The sequence below is a fragment of the Watersipora subatra genome, chromosome 6, assembly GCF_963576615.1.
Source record: "Watersipora subatra chromosome 6, tzWatSuba1.1, whole genome shotgun sequence".
NCBI classification, from domain to species: Eukaryota; Metazoa; Bryozoa; class Gymnolaemata; order Cheilostomatida; family Watersiporidae; genus Watersipora; species Watersipora subatra.
The window spans coordinates 42,676,853-42,692,070 of record NC_088713.1 but is presented as its reverse complement, the minus strand read 5'-3'; the positions used below and the strand labels follow the sequence as shown (position 1 = coordinate 42,692,070).

The following is a 15,218-nucleotide window of genomic DNA, read 5'->3' as shown; positions in this document are numbered from 1 at the left end:
GTCAAAGAACTGATTGCATTAGGGTTCTGCTAGGGATTAAAATTGAAGCCTTGAAGATTTCAACCACATTGCAGACCGCATTTTATAACTTTAACTGTGGTCATTCATATAGAATGAAAAAAGAAGTGAATTCAATTTTTAATTTCAATTTAAAATGCAAACAATAAAACAAAAAACCTTTCCAGTTTCTTTAGTTGTAAATTGATTATAAAAATTCCAAAGTTGCTGCCATTGTAAACTGATTTTGAAAATTCCAAAGTTGTAATTGTAAATTGGGTATAAAAAATTTCAAAATTACTGAGAAATAAATTGACAGAGGCAAACACCCTGAAACAAAAGGTTGACTTGCTAAATGCATACTTGTGAACTTCAAGTTTTTCAAGTTTTACTTCAAGTTGAATCAACTAGTATTCACACAATTGAGCTGGCCATTTGCAATTCTCTCTGGTTGTATGGACATGAAGCCACAACAAGTTTTTGAAAGAATAATGCTTCCTAAGAATGACATCCTACAAAAACGAAAGTTGTCCTACTCTGTATGCCATATATGACAACTCCAAATTTTATAGCAAACAAACCGAATCCCTTAATATTTACTGTTACTGACTTTCACTAGCAAATCAAACTGAGTGAGATGTGAGGCTTAAGGGTCAAGGCCGAAACTAACAAATGGGCCAATATTCCAAAGGCTGAATGGCCTTTTCTATGTCGAAATCTTTTTCTTAAATCGAAGAAAATTTTTACTAAGAGACATAATTATTGCAACTTGAATGGTTCAAATGTAGTCTTTTGTGGGTAGAGATTCTACTATAGTTTGTGGTGTGTGGATCAACATAAGGCATCGGGTGGTCTAAAAGACTACTCAATCTAGAAGAATCATGTGAACAAGCATACCTTGGCTATCTTGATAAAATGTGAAAGGATATCAGCTCTCCTTTGTAGTGTCTGTGTGTTCAAAATGGTTGTCTGTACCCAGAAGTTAACCTTCAAACAGATCAATAAATCTATTTTATGCAAATTTGTGTATAGCTAGACAAAGTGGATTTGTTCCACATGATGAGTTGTTTCCTGTGACTTGCTAGTATAACAGACAAACCATCAAAACTGAAGATGGATTTTTAGATAACTTATTAATGAATGTGAATTACATGTTAATTCTTCACCATTGTCTTAGTGCAATTACTTATTTATAGAAATACAGAACAGAATAAAAAGGACAACCATTTTACAGAAAACTAGAGGCTTCACCTTGAAAACTGCAAACGTTAATCGCTGATACGAACATCACGTTATTTCTGGTATGGTTGGCAGTCCCGTGCAGCGTGAGGGATTGTCATGAGTAATCAGTATGCACATAATTATTCATTGCAGTAGTGAGACGGCTGAGTAGTTTAGTGGCTAGTACGCCGGTTTGTAACATGCTGGATCCAAGTTCAATGCCAATGTGATAATTTTTTTCCACAAACTGTTAGCATGGCTTTGGACAGACAGACAGTTATTATTAGTGCTGGATAACGATTCGAGTGCATTCAGTTTTTCGATAGTTATTCTCTCTCGGTTCATCGATTCAGAAGGAGAAGACAACTGCGTATGAACCGAATTTTACATAACGATTCGATTTAGTGTTTGCGCATGCCCACGCAGCAGCTTCCTAAACAAAGTTTCGTGAGAGCATCGATCGGTCAGCAAATGTGTTTAGAGTTTTTTTTCATCCAAATTGTAGCAATAGTCTTGACTCTTGCCAAATTAACTCATGTGATGTTTTGTAATTAAGAGACTTATATTTGTAATATCTTATTATGGTATTAATCTTCATTGATTGTATTTGTCCTGAGCATATTGTAATTTTTTTATTTATATTTATTCAATTGTGTTTAAATTAATTAATTTGATGTTGATTCATTAAATTTAGAGGACAACATTTTTCAAACTGTATTGGTGAATTAATATTAATATAATTGAAAATGACACAATTACTTGAACATCTTTTGCAAATATTAATTATTAGTTTACTATTTATTAATAAATATACAAATCTTGGTTCGATGCGGTTCATAATGCCCATATGAGTAAACCGAAGTAACAAATGAAGATTCGGTTTCATTCAGTTTTCAGGAGAAAACAACTTTGAAATTGAATGCACAGTGCAGGTAGACATCGAACAGCTTTAGTTATTATTGTAGTAAACATTACTGCAACTACTACTACTATTACTACTTCTATTATTATAACCACTACTCCTAGACCTATGAAGAATTTGAGATGCAAGTGAAGTTTCGAGCAAGTTTTTGCCTTGAGATACGAGCATACGAGAAGGTTTTCAATGCAGTGGCGAGGCAAACAGGTATGCGAAAGGCCACTTTCCTAAACAGCATCGTTTAGTCTTTTGCCAGTTTAAAAATGTTTTAAAAAGGTCGGCTGAATTAACAGCGAAAGCGAGGTAAGATAAAGAAGGAGAATGAAAAACAAAGTTGGAATTAAGATACAAGCTTATTTTTGAGTGTGTGCTTTGTAAGCTAAATTCATTTAAATTCAAAATTCATGTTATGTTAAATAGCGTTACAAGAGTGTAGCGTACTAAACGTGTTGCCGTGAAGTATCTCTTAACACCGCAGTTAGCCGCTACCGCCTGTCTCGAAGGTAAGAACTCCACGCAGTACTATACATAATAGTGTTACATTTTATTGCAGATCATAACCACTCGTCTGGGTACGCGTGAGTGTAGGTAGTCAATTAGAAGAATTAAAACACGTTTTCATAGTAATATCCTGTTTTAGGTGGTTTTTTTGGAAAATGAAAACGGATTAATTTATTTTTCGTTGTTTTATATAAGAAATATTGCTTTGAGATATGAGAGAATTGACATACACGCTTAGTCCCGGAATGCATTGAACTCATACGTCGAGGTATGACTGTACTACTATCACTACTACCACTACTACCGCACTCACTGTTATTCTAAGATTTCACTAATGGCAAGTCACATTGTCACAAATGGTAGACGAGTAGCAGGATTTCCAGACAAGTTACCATGCCGACTAAACCGCTCATCAATTTGGAAGCCATCACCACAAACACATTACGAGGAGATTAACTACCCGCCAATTATTCTCATATCAAGGATGGTTGCGCATTGTAGCTGATCAGATACACATCGACACAAACAAGTCTAGCAAGCTAATTTAGGTGACAAGAGGTCTCCGAGCGCATTTTATCTGTTAAGATGATGCACTCACTTCGACCTAGAGGTCAAGGGGCTGCTGACCTCGTAAGCAAAGTATATTGCTTGCGGCAATATTTACAGATCAATAAAGTGAGAGCAATCTCTTATAATAGATTGACCCTATGTTATGTCTATGCAGGAAGTACATTAGACCACAGAGTTCTAGCAATGATCAATGACTTCTAGCGATAATCAATTATGCTACAAAATGTAATGACCAATGAGAAGTAAAGAGCAGGGATAGAGCAGAGGAGTTCCATTTTGAAGATAAAAACAGTTTATCATTTCCAAAACATAACTGATTGAAACTACTGGTATGGGGTTTACTTTAAGGCAACAGATACTAAATTTCCATACATTATTAGCATAACGAAACGACCACACATGGCGGTGGATGCCATCATATCATGGAAACAGCCGCGTCGCTCTCATTCCGTCGGGACTTAACGCTGCTGTTTGGAAGCCAAATATTCATGCAATGTGCCATCTTTGGGCCACAGAAACAGTCGTATCAACCAATGACATCACACTTGTATACAGTAACTACAAAACCTGTTAATAAACTAGTGTCATACGCATAATGAATAACGCCAAAAAGAAGTAGCAGTTTTTTCTTCTGATCAATCATGGCCTATTTTGTCCTTGTCTTCTTAAAGTTACAAAATTGACGAAAGGCGTCGCACAATCATCGAAACATGATCTGCTTGTCAGCCCAGAGTAGCGCTCCGCGGTTGGCTCACCCAGGTGTCCCTACACTATTGCTGTATGGAAACTTGCTAAGTGTCACTTGAACAAAATCCTACACTCCTAAAATTACAGGGAATGACTTGGAATATTAACGAACCACGAATGAAAGGGAATCAAAAAGTGAATAGTGAATAAAATGGAATCATTATTTTATCCAAAAAGAATTTAGTCCTTAGGTCAATCGTAGATGCCCAAACACATCCCTCCGCTGACAAACATCATTTCATTGTTAAACATGAACAATTCTATCACATTTCTGTCAGCTACTTGGCATTTTGTTGGCACGCCTAGCATCTAGTGTCTACGTCTGCTGTGTAAACCATTACTATGGAAACGGAACCGATCCTCGACTCTTTACAGTCAGTATGAGCAAGGAAAACTGAAAGATAACAAGCACTAAAATTCTATTATTGGCAACAACAACACCACCAAATGCAATAGCCCATTGAAGTTTCAAACTAGAATAGATCGTTTAAACTACAGTGCACCCCACCATACGATATTAATTCGTTCCAGTGTTGGCATCAGAAGGCGAAAATGTCATATAGAGGAGTATAGAAATCCATTGCAATTATCAAATGCAAGCACCCACTGGTAAAAAACATTAAAAGTTTATATACATACTGTACATATTAAAAATTAGTAACAAAATAGTATGTTAACCTTAGTAACTATAGTTACCTACATTAGCTTTAGTGGTTATGATCTGCAATAAAATGTAACGTTACAATGTACTATGTGCAGTACGTACCGTAGAGAGTTCTTACCTTCGAGACAGGCATATAACATAAACTTGGAATTTAACTTAAATGAATTCAGCTTACTAAACACACGCTTAAAGCTAAGTTTTAGTATGTATTTTACTAAGGTAAACTTTAATTTTGTCATCGTCTAAAATTTTATCACCTATCTATTTCCGGCTTCCATTTTTTTTACAACTTTTAGCTGACCTCATTAAAACTTTTTTCAACCTAATTCGACAGGAAAGCCCAGCGATGCTGTTCTCAAAAGCGGCCTCTCACATACTTGGCTATTTAATGATTATCGAAAAGAAAAATGAAATTTTATTTACCTTCGGAGTGAGATGACTTGAGTTGGTACATTTATTCACCTTCGCTTACTTTTCACCAATTTTCAATTAGTGAAAGAGAGCGAGGATCGTATCTTTTTTATTCATTGCGGTAGGGATTTCGGTGAAAAGCACATCGGGGGCTTCATTATTCCGACGTACTCAGCACACCGACTTCCAAGTGTGAATTTCCAGAGAGATTTTTATTGATATTGTACAACGAAAAAGATGTCCTATGGCGAAAAACCATCATGTTCCATATCGTAAGGCGAAAAACCGTATCACAGAGATATGGGTAACCCGGGAGAGCACTATATAGGCACACACATCAGTAAGGGAGACAACCCTGCCAGAAAATTTGACGCAAGCAATGTGCAAACCATCTTAGTACACTCCTAAAAAACACATGAGATGTTTAATCTAAGCAGTTGGAGAAATCAAAGCACGAAGGATCTGCCTACAGCAGAATACTCTTGACTAATATGATAAGCATTCATTAAGTCCTCTGTACATCAATCAACTTGGAGTTGTCTATTAGTCGTTGTTTTCAGCGATATCAGTCGGACACTTTAGCTAGACTATCGATGACTTGCTAACAAATGCAATTAAACATCTTTAGCATACACCTATATCACGGCCTAAAGCACTAAAATTTTTACTATAACAAGAGTCGTGTCTGTCTGTGTGTCTAAAGAAGATCGTGACATTCCATGGATGAATTCTCTTAACTAACTGCAATCTCAACCCTGAAGACAAGAATAATCTAATCTGTCTGACCAACTACAATATTTGTTACTCGCTATGTTTCCATGACAATGCAGATTTGGAGTTGTGCACACATTGATTGTGCGCTAAGTGTTTCAATGGGCAATCGCAGTTGCGGAATAATGCGGACACTTTGTTAAAAAAAGATAAGGATTTCTACGCCAGAGATCCTGGTGGCATAGGTGTCATCATGATAATGATGAATACAGAAGTAAAAAAGTTAGTTTTTGACTAAAATACCTGATTAAACCTTCGGGTGAACTGAACAATGTTGGGAGCCCGAAGCAGCTTATCTTTGGTACTCCAGGCACAAGAAGCCAGTTCCTCCGACTGTATAGCAGTGAAAACAGGTAAGTCCAGTAGAGTAATTTGACTCTATAATAAACATTATAGAAAATAAATAGTATACCTAAAACTTGAGAAAAAAAATATATAAAACATGACTTTTATAAATTTATAAAAATTTATAAAAATGATAAAACACGGAAAAGCTGCCTCATAGAACTTTAGCTCATTAGGGTACAGCATAAATTCAGGAATGTAGGGTTTGAAATTACTAAATAATCAGTGAATTTTCTTGCTTTGGATAGGTTCGGAGTTGCCTACTGTCGACGAATTCGCACTCTACCATTTCAACGATTTGGAGTTGCACTATATAGAGATTTGGAGTTGCACTATATAGATCTTCCCAAGATCCAGGATGTATCCCTCAAAACCAAGCTTATTGAAGCAGACTCGCTTTCGGGTCACGGTCCCTTTTCAATTCATGCGTTGTCAACTAGTTGATCAAAATCAGGATGCCTGATCGCAATGCTGGAATTCTTTTTACTTCCGCTGGGGAGAGCTCAACTCGGATCCATCAGCAGTGAGTGGCTTTATGTTGTCGAATAGAACTCTGACGGCAAATGCCTTTGCACAAATTTAGAGAAAAAAAATGTTGTCAAGAATGTTTGGATAGTACTTTTTAATAATTCGGAGTGGAAGCAACTTTGAATCCTTACGATTCTCGACGCGTAAAAATGCAGTGAATCTGACGCATCGAGTTCAACCCTTTTTAGCTTCATCTTTAAAATTTAAGAAAAGTCCATTTTTGCCAGAGGACTCATGAGTTAAATGAAACACTTGTGCTCACCGCAAAGTCTTCTGCTGCCACCTTGAGGGGGTCAAACAAGACAGCGTCATAGCTCTTGTTTGTACCATCAAACGAGTCAGCATTTTCACACTAAAAACAAACATATATGAACTAGAATGTACAATGAAGTAAAAATTATAAACCCTCTGTGAGCTGTATTAAATTTGAATGAAGGATATGTATTAAATTTACTAAAAAACACAAAAGACAATCTTCTCAATCTTGAGGTGATTTTTAAAAATATCAATCAGTAATTCTGTGAAAACTTGCGAAGGGTTAGAGCATATCTCAACAATATGAGAGGAGTACACAGTGCCACCATCTCTAGACCTGCACATGCAGAAGAACATGTTAAATGAGCTAGCTATGTTATTGTTAGACAATAGAACATAATTATGTATAAAAAGCATGTACAGCGGAGATCATAATTATAGAACCACATCGGTTTTTATGTCACTCATATCATAAACTCATTTTCTATATTACCTGCAGACCATACATACTAGCCATATATGAGAAGTGAGTTTCTTAGACACTCCCCCTTAGTGTCTACAAAACTTATGAAAAAGTAAGTTCCTTAGAAACTCAGTATTCTGAAAAAATATTCTCAAAACTATTCCCAAAATTATTTTTAAAAATTGTTACGTATTTATTGCGCACCCATTTTCCCTATTCTGTTATTGACAAGAAGGGCTGGCCAACCAAATATTAGGATGCTGCTAATACTTCAAGGGCTATCAACTTACACTCATAGAGTTACATGTATCCGTATGTTCAAAACTCATGTTAACTTTGACCAATTTTTTTAATGAAAACTTTGTTTTTAGTGGATTTTTGTCATAATGTGCAACACCACTTTGTTACAAAGACTAGAATGGGACATATTAGTTAAGAAGTAATAACATTTGTGTGTAGAACTGACTAGAACACCCAAAGCTTTCCATTGATGTGCATACTGCCAAAATATATCTAGTATATTTACGGAGCAGCCGTGTAGTTCAGTGGTTAGTGCATCGACTTATAAACAGTAGGACCGCGGTTCGAATCACACAAGTGAATTGGTGTTGTTAGGAAGGGCATCCAGCCACAGATGCAAATCCCATGTGCAGATGGTCAAAAAACTGCCATACAGCATAAATGGAATAAATCTTGATGATAAAACTGAATTAAATCTGCTTTCTTAAATTAGTATATACCTTAAATATGAATGAATAATTCCGTAAATATGATCATCGCTGTACTTGTGTTGATGGTAATCAGAGTTAATATAGAGACGCTCGTTAAGCAAATTTGTTCATAAGTTGTCTCAGACTATAACTTGTGCGGTGCGCTTGTGTTAAAATTTAATGTTACTTTCGTGAAAAGTTTTTCAAATAGTCAAGCGTAAAGGCTTTGCTCAGCTAAAAAAACTTGTTTGGATGCTAATATCGACAAGTTCAGCAATGCAGAAGAAGAGTTCAGGTCAGCAAACACTGTAGAATGTATCGAACAGCCAGAAGAAGAAAAAATTGTTCCATACAAAAGCAACAATTAGAACGCAACCTGCCGAACAAACGACGCAAATGTTTTGTTTCAAAAATGTTAAATTTTGTTTTTGCATGTATTATAAATATGATTTGTTTATGTCACTTGTTCTTGAATAAATATTTGTAGCATTTGATAGATTATCATATAACTTATGAGCTTGCATGTTTATACCATATTATTTGATAGCATTCTTGTGGTTATCTTAACACGGCTTTACAGTGGATCGAAGCTCATAACTCCTCTACTATTGCATACAAAAAGCCAGTTTTGGCTGCAAACTAGCAAACACGGCGATGAATGCAATGAGCTTTAATGCAACATTGTTAAATATAGGGTACTACAGGATAGCGTCTGTACGCACAACACTGTTTGTATCTATCATTGTTCGTGACACGATTGTTCTTAAGTAATTGTTCTTAAGTAATGCAGTGTCTTTATATCCAGACTGCTTGATTTACAGTTAAACAATATGTCTGTCAACTCTTTTTGACAGCCCGGTCCACCAAAGGAATTTGTTAACACTTTGTGAAGGCTTAATGTTGCTACTTACAGCAGATGGGTACCTACATGTGACTTTTTAAAAATAAATCACACATTATTTGTATCCAGGTTGAGTGCTATTGAGTGCAAAATACTGAGAGGGCTTCGAGATTTTCCAGATTCTATCCGAAATTTGAGAGAATTATGCTAATCTTTGCCCCCATTTGGGGACTATGAGGATGCAAGACAATCGAGTTGGGTAAGGACCATTGGACAATGAACAAGAGCATGCATGGGCCAAGATATTGCCTAATAGTTTATCATTTTAGGCTATGATAGTCAAAGGCTTACCTTGTAACAAACGAATTTAGCTAAAAAATGTTTTATTGGATTCACTAGGTCACCAATAAAGTTATTACTGTGTTGGTCACATAAGACTGAGGGACGCATACAGTATATGCTTCTATACACTATGTTTCCAAGACACGCATGATGCGCAAATTTGAACCAATCCGCAAATTAACCGCATGGTGGAAACAGCATAAATCCACAAGCTAAGCGAGTTTTGAGATTCGCAAATCTTTATCGAATCCATCATGCTTGCGAATGATAACAACTGGCACTTGAGAATCATGTGCATGAAAATATCCCTGGCTATTCCATTTTAAAAATTTTCACGCTTCAGTCATTTTTATTTCGATTTGATCAGCCTCAATGCACCAATGTTCCGAACGAACGATTGCCTCTAAGCAAGAAAAGACTGCTAGCTATTTATAGAGTCACTAATTGGGTTAATACTTGACCTATGGAGTCAAGAGCTGGCATCTTGCACATGTTCATTGCAAAGATCGATTGCAAAGTAACTCAACTTGCGCACAGCCCCAAATGTGTATCATGCCAGCCATGGAAATATAGTGATAACCTAAACCTTCTTTTACATAAATTCCACATAATATAAAGAATCATAATCTGTAAAATTTTAAAGGTAATCGTGAAGCCTCAAGCGATAAGAAAAAAAAACGGAAAACTGTCGATACAAACCAATAATAACTCAGGTACCGTAGAGTCATTCAATGAAATGTTAGGTTTAATTTTTTCCCAATTCGAAGGACCAAATGGGTGAGTTTGGGAAAATCTTAAAAAGTATTAGACAATTTATATGTATTCTACAGTTCGCACCGGGTTACTGTATAGTAATTGAATTAAAAGATAAAATTTAGTTTTTTTTCTATTTTGAAAAGCCAAAAAAGTGAATTTGAGAAGATCTTGGAACGGATTAGGCAATTTAATGTATTTTACTGCTCGTATAACGTAAACGTTCTTAGAACGCGTTATTATTTACTTTGTAGGAGTGTCTATTGTATATTGGTTAGCTCTAAGTTGAACATCCATAAGACCAACTGAATGTTTGTCACGTACCCTATTCCACAATAGGTATTTAGCTGATACTTTGACAGCGCATCAATCTAGGGTATGCATAAAGAATCATAAAGGTGTCAGTTCATTTCACTTTGGTTCAAATCAACTAAATTGTACAGATTTTTAATTACTGTCTTCGAATGCTATCAAATTAGAATATCTCTTACGGCTGTTATCTGCACCTGACCCTCCAGAAGAGCAGTATGTCATCACCAATGGCAACAACATATGTTTTTGCTATGAGCAACATGTGGCTACAGTCACAATCGCTGATCTCATAAAGGAACAAGCCAAAGATTTAGACAAAAAACATGACTTGAACATTTCACAACAAACTGCATTGGTTAAACGACAATGGGTTAATCACCTTGTAACAAAGGTTCCACAAAAACAATCACATCGCATTAAAATGAAGCAGCCCAAGCCTGATTGCTCCATAGAAAATACATTGTCCTCTAATTGAATTTAATCATCCTTCCATTGAAATATTGAATAGAATGAATCGCTCACATAGAATATTAGGTAATGAGATCCGCAGCTGAGTTTTAATGCAGTTTTAATTTTAATGGGAAGTTTGTGTCACCCGCAAGATAGAAATGTTAAAAATCTGCAATAAAGTGAATTTCATTACTCGCAAATTTTTAGGGTTGGAAAAAATCACAATTTTTTTGAAAAAAATCAGATTTTTTTCAAAACATCAACTACCAGCTTTTTTTCCATAACCGTCAACACAATACTATTATACTTTGTTGAAGTGGGCCACATGAAAAAATTAGCAACATAACAAAACAACTTTGCATCACTTTAATTTATTAAGTTGTTTTTATTTTAATTTTGACCAATTTGTGCAGTTCATGATGCAGTTTTAGGATGATTTAAATCACAGCCTTTGACATGGAAATAAATAAAAAAAATCCTGTTTGATGACTTTTTAGGATGATTTGAATCATGATTTTGAAAATCATGAAAATGTGTAAGATGGAATAGCCAGTGATATTTTAATGCACATGATTTGGAAGTGTTGTTTCCATCATTCGCAATCATGGTGGATTCGATAAAGTTTTACGAATCACAAAACTCGCTTAGCTTGCAAATTTGTGTTGTTTCCATGATGCGATTAACTTGTGGATTGGTTCAAATTTGTGAATCATTCACCCCATAGATACATAGTGTATAGCAGCGGCTACTGTATGCCTCCCAACATTTTATTTGACCACCACAGTAATAACTTTATTGGTGACCTAGTGAATCCAATAAAACATTTTTAGATGATTTAAATCATTTGTTTTTAATCATTTGATTTTAATCAGCCAACCCTGCAAATCTTTATCGAATGCTAGTGAATGATGGAAACGGTGCTTGCGGATGATGCGCAAGAAAATGCCATGTAAGCTTTTCCGTTTTAAACACCTTCTACACTTTAGTCTCATCTCCATTTGAGAAGTTCCAGATATGCCAATATAACTTTTGGCATAGAAGTTCTTATCTTTTTAACGAAGTGCCGGCGTTAATGCGCATCAGGCGAATGTCAATTGAAACACGATAACTGAACATACGCATAACACCGAATCCGCATCATGGAAACATACATATATATATATATGTGTATATATATATATATATACATATATATATATATATACATATATATATATATATATATATATGTATATATATGTGCAGTCAAACATGGATAACTCGCCCTCGGATAGCTCGAACACATGATTAACTCGAAAGGTTCTTTTGGTCCATTCCCACGCAGCGATAAATTGCTTTAGATAACTCGACCTCAACTTTGTTAACTCGAACAGTTTTTTACCCAATGGCTACCGAAACGGTTGTTATCGCCTTAGAATATAACTTTATTCCAAGCCATAAAGATAAACCCTAACTTTTCGTAGTTTATAGGCGTCGTTATTACCATCATCGGCAAAATATTTTTGTCAACGACTTTTCTAAAGGTTTGGTGACATTTGATTTTTACCAAACATCCGCTTAGCGACGGCCCTTCAGAAGCAAGGAAAAGTGAGGTAACCTGGGCGTAAACTTCAAGAAAAATCGACAAAATTGATCTTCATTAAAACGCTCAGAGGAAAAATATGCCTTGTTTTCTGAACATTTCAACAACGATCAAGTTTTGCCGATTTTAATCTAAAAAACGTCCTGGCAATAACATCACCTCAAACAACAAACCAATCTCAGACCATAGAAAAATCTCTATGCTTTTTGATAAAAAAATTTTAAACTTAACATTAGAAGCATTTAATTTGAAACAAGCCATTTATGCTTTTGATTTATATTATAGTTTGTATATGTACATGTATCTACTAATAAATAAATGGACTTATGACAGTGCTCTGATAACTCGAACGCTCTGATAACTCGAACACTTCCGCTCGGTCCTGTGAAGTTTGAGTTATCCGAGTTTCACTGTATATATATATTAACACGTCTATACACACACACATATATATATATATATACACACATATACATATATATATATATACATATATATATATATATACATATATATATATATGTGTGTGTGTGTATAGACGCGTTCACACCACAACCTACTTGGCTGTAGATATTTCCAATTATGGATATTAGGGTGGCTACTAGGACTATTTTCACTATGTACGACACTCCATGGGCTGCTCAGCATCAAACAGGTTAAGAGTACAACCTCACACATATGGAAGCAAGGATCTGATAGGTTAGTCAAACAGCTTAGCCCACTCGATTAACATATGATATTGACAATGTAAACATGACTTAGAGAAACTTGACCTGAGATTAGTATCAGGCCTTCCCATCACCAAAGAATAGAAATCTTATATAAGATCTCTATTCTTTGGTGATGCAAAGTGAAGAACAAAAAATAACATTTTTACGTAGGTGAAAGGTTTGTTATGCCATCACAAATTTGTCTTCTTATGCTGTGCACAGCCTGAACACCTGTCAAGTCCCATGTATATCTTATATATATATATATATGTTTCTCAAAGTTTGTCGTTTGTAAGATTGATTCTCCGGCTATAGATCTTAAAATCTTGGAATAAATATTCCGTACCAAAGAAGATTCTATCTCGGACCCTGCCGTTCACCAGTCTGACACTTTACCCACTAGACTACAGAAATCAAATTGCTAGCTTGCTGCTTGCCAATATAAGTCATTATATGAGAGCAAATACCTAACTGCTTTGTATGACGCGGGTCATAGCATAACATCACGAGAAGCTGCCCGAGAAGCTGCCCGCTCACATTATTAAACTGGCTAATAGCAACTCTCACTACTTCTCATTGTTTATAAGACAAAACACTTTTCTCATGATATGTAGTTTGAAAGTTAAAACGGTAAATGTTGTTATATGTTAAATACAAATCAATTTTCTGTCCAAAGACTCTTCTATTACCCGAGCGATGCAGGGTGGCACAGCTAGTACATGTATATAAATGCTGTCTGGAATTACAGTTGCTCTTATATGCTATAACTAGCTGTACTACCCGGCGTTGCCCAGGTATTAAAGTCTTTGTATGGAGCGCATACTCCCACGACCAAACAAGAGTGAAACGAAACGATTGATTGGGAGAATTATGATAAATGCACATGTGCACACAACTCCCGAAAAATTATCCGTTAACGGCCGTCACCAAACCCTTGCAACGAAATCCTATCAACAAATTTAACTATTTTTCAGTAAAGTCGTCTAAGTATAATAAGGATACAAAACGCATATAAACCTATTTAAATATGTTACCAAGCCTTTGAAAGGTTACCGCAAATTTCTAAAACTAACTCATTTGATCGGATTATACACAAATAGACAGATTTTTTTGGACGAAAGTCGCCACAAAACGCTTGAAAAGCTTGGATTAATAAAAGTTAAGACCGGAAATTGCAACGCCGGGCGACAGAGAATAGAACGATAAAGTCTTGCGCATTTCACGAAAAAAAAACGTGCACTTTTCACCAGTCTATAGCATTGTCGAATTGCCGAAGGTTTCGGCAATTAACATATGAGTACAGAAATCGTTTCATTCTTGCCGATTTCAATTTTTTCAATTTCATTTGCCGACATATTTGAATACTTTCGCATTCTAACTGATGTCCAACGCAGTGTCAGTAAAGCAAATGACGATGATATTTTTTTAACGTTTCTTATGAGATTATTACAATAATTAATTATAAGTTTGGATGACTACGGAACAATGACTACGTAGTACAGATGTTCTAAAAATCTATATAAATATCACAACTTCCTGATATTGTTAGCTATGCCGTTTTGAAATGTAAAAAAAATTGTGCTTTGTTTTTTTATATTATTACTATATAAATAATATTGGTTATTCTAATAATATCAATGCATTTTACTTCTAATATTGGCCAATATTGCATTTCTTTTTTTGCAGGAGGAGAGATATAAACATATAATCTTTTCCTTTCATTATGGCTATTTGTTGTATATAATAACACCCACACCCAGTACATTACAGCTACCATTGCAGTTATCCTATTTGAATGCTAATATTGCATTTCTCAACCATCAGTACCCTTTTCTTTTTTCCAATATCACTTTGGTCGTGGGCTATATGACAGTGGAATTTCTAGTGTATAATATATCGTTAATAAATAATGATAGAATAACAACGTTAGAAACAAAATCGTTCAGTAAAACAAAATTATATTTCTGTTCAAAAGCTTTAATACCCTAATTCAATGTGGCACTGTTCCATGAGGTGGCAATGACTATCTGGCTGACTTGAAACAGAGTTTACATTAGAATGTGTGAAGTTTATTGAAGAATTATTGAATGCGTGAAGTTTATTTGTGAAAATATTTTTGACGAATG

At 35.3% G+C, this 15,218-nt stretch overlaps 1 protein-coding gene across 1 annotated transcript in view; it reads right to left on the bottom strand.

Annotated features, from left to right (window-relative positions):
- LOC137397952 (ras-specific guanine nucleotide-releasing factor RalGPS1-like) overlaps positions 1 to 15,218 on the bottom strand; it is a 43,430-nt gene that overhangs the window by 15,883 nt on the left and 12,329 nt on the right. Inside the window, exons 4-6 of the mRNA XM_068084046.1 lie at positions 6,937 to 7,026; positions 6,045 to 6,179; positions 895 to 984 (exon numbers count right to left, since the gene is read on the bottom strand). Coding sequence (XP_067940147.1) covers positions 895 to 984; positions 6,045 to 6,179; positions 6,937 to 7,026 — 315 coding nt within the window. The remainder of the gene's footprint in view (positions 1 to 894; positions 985 to 6,044; positions 6,180 to 6,936; positions 7,027 to 15,218) is intronic.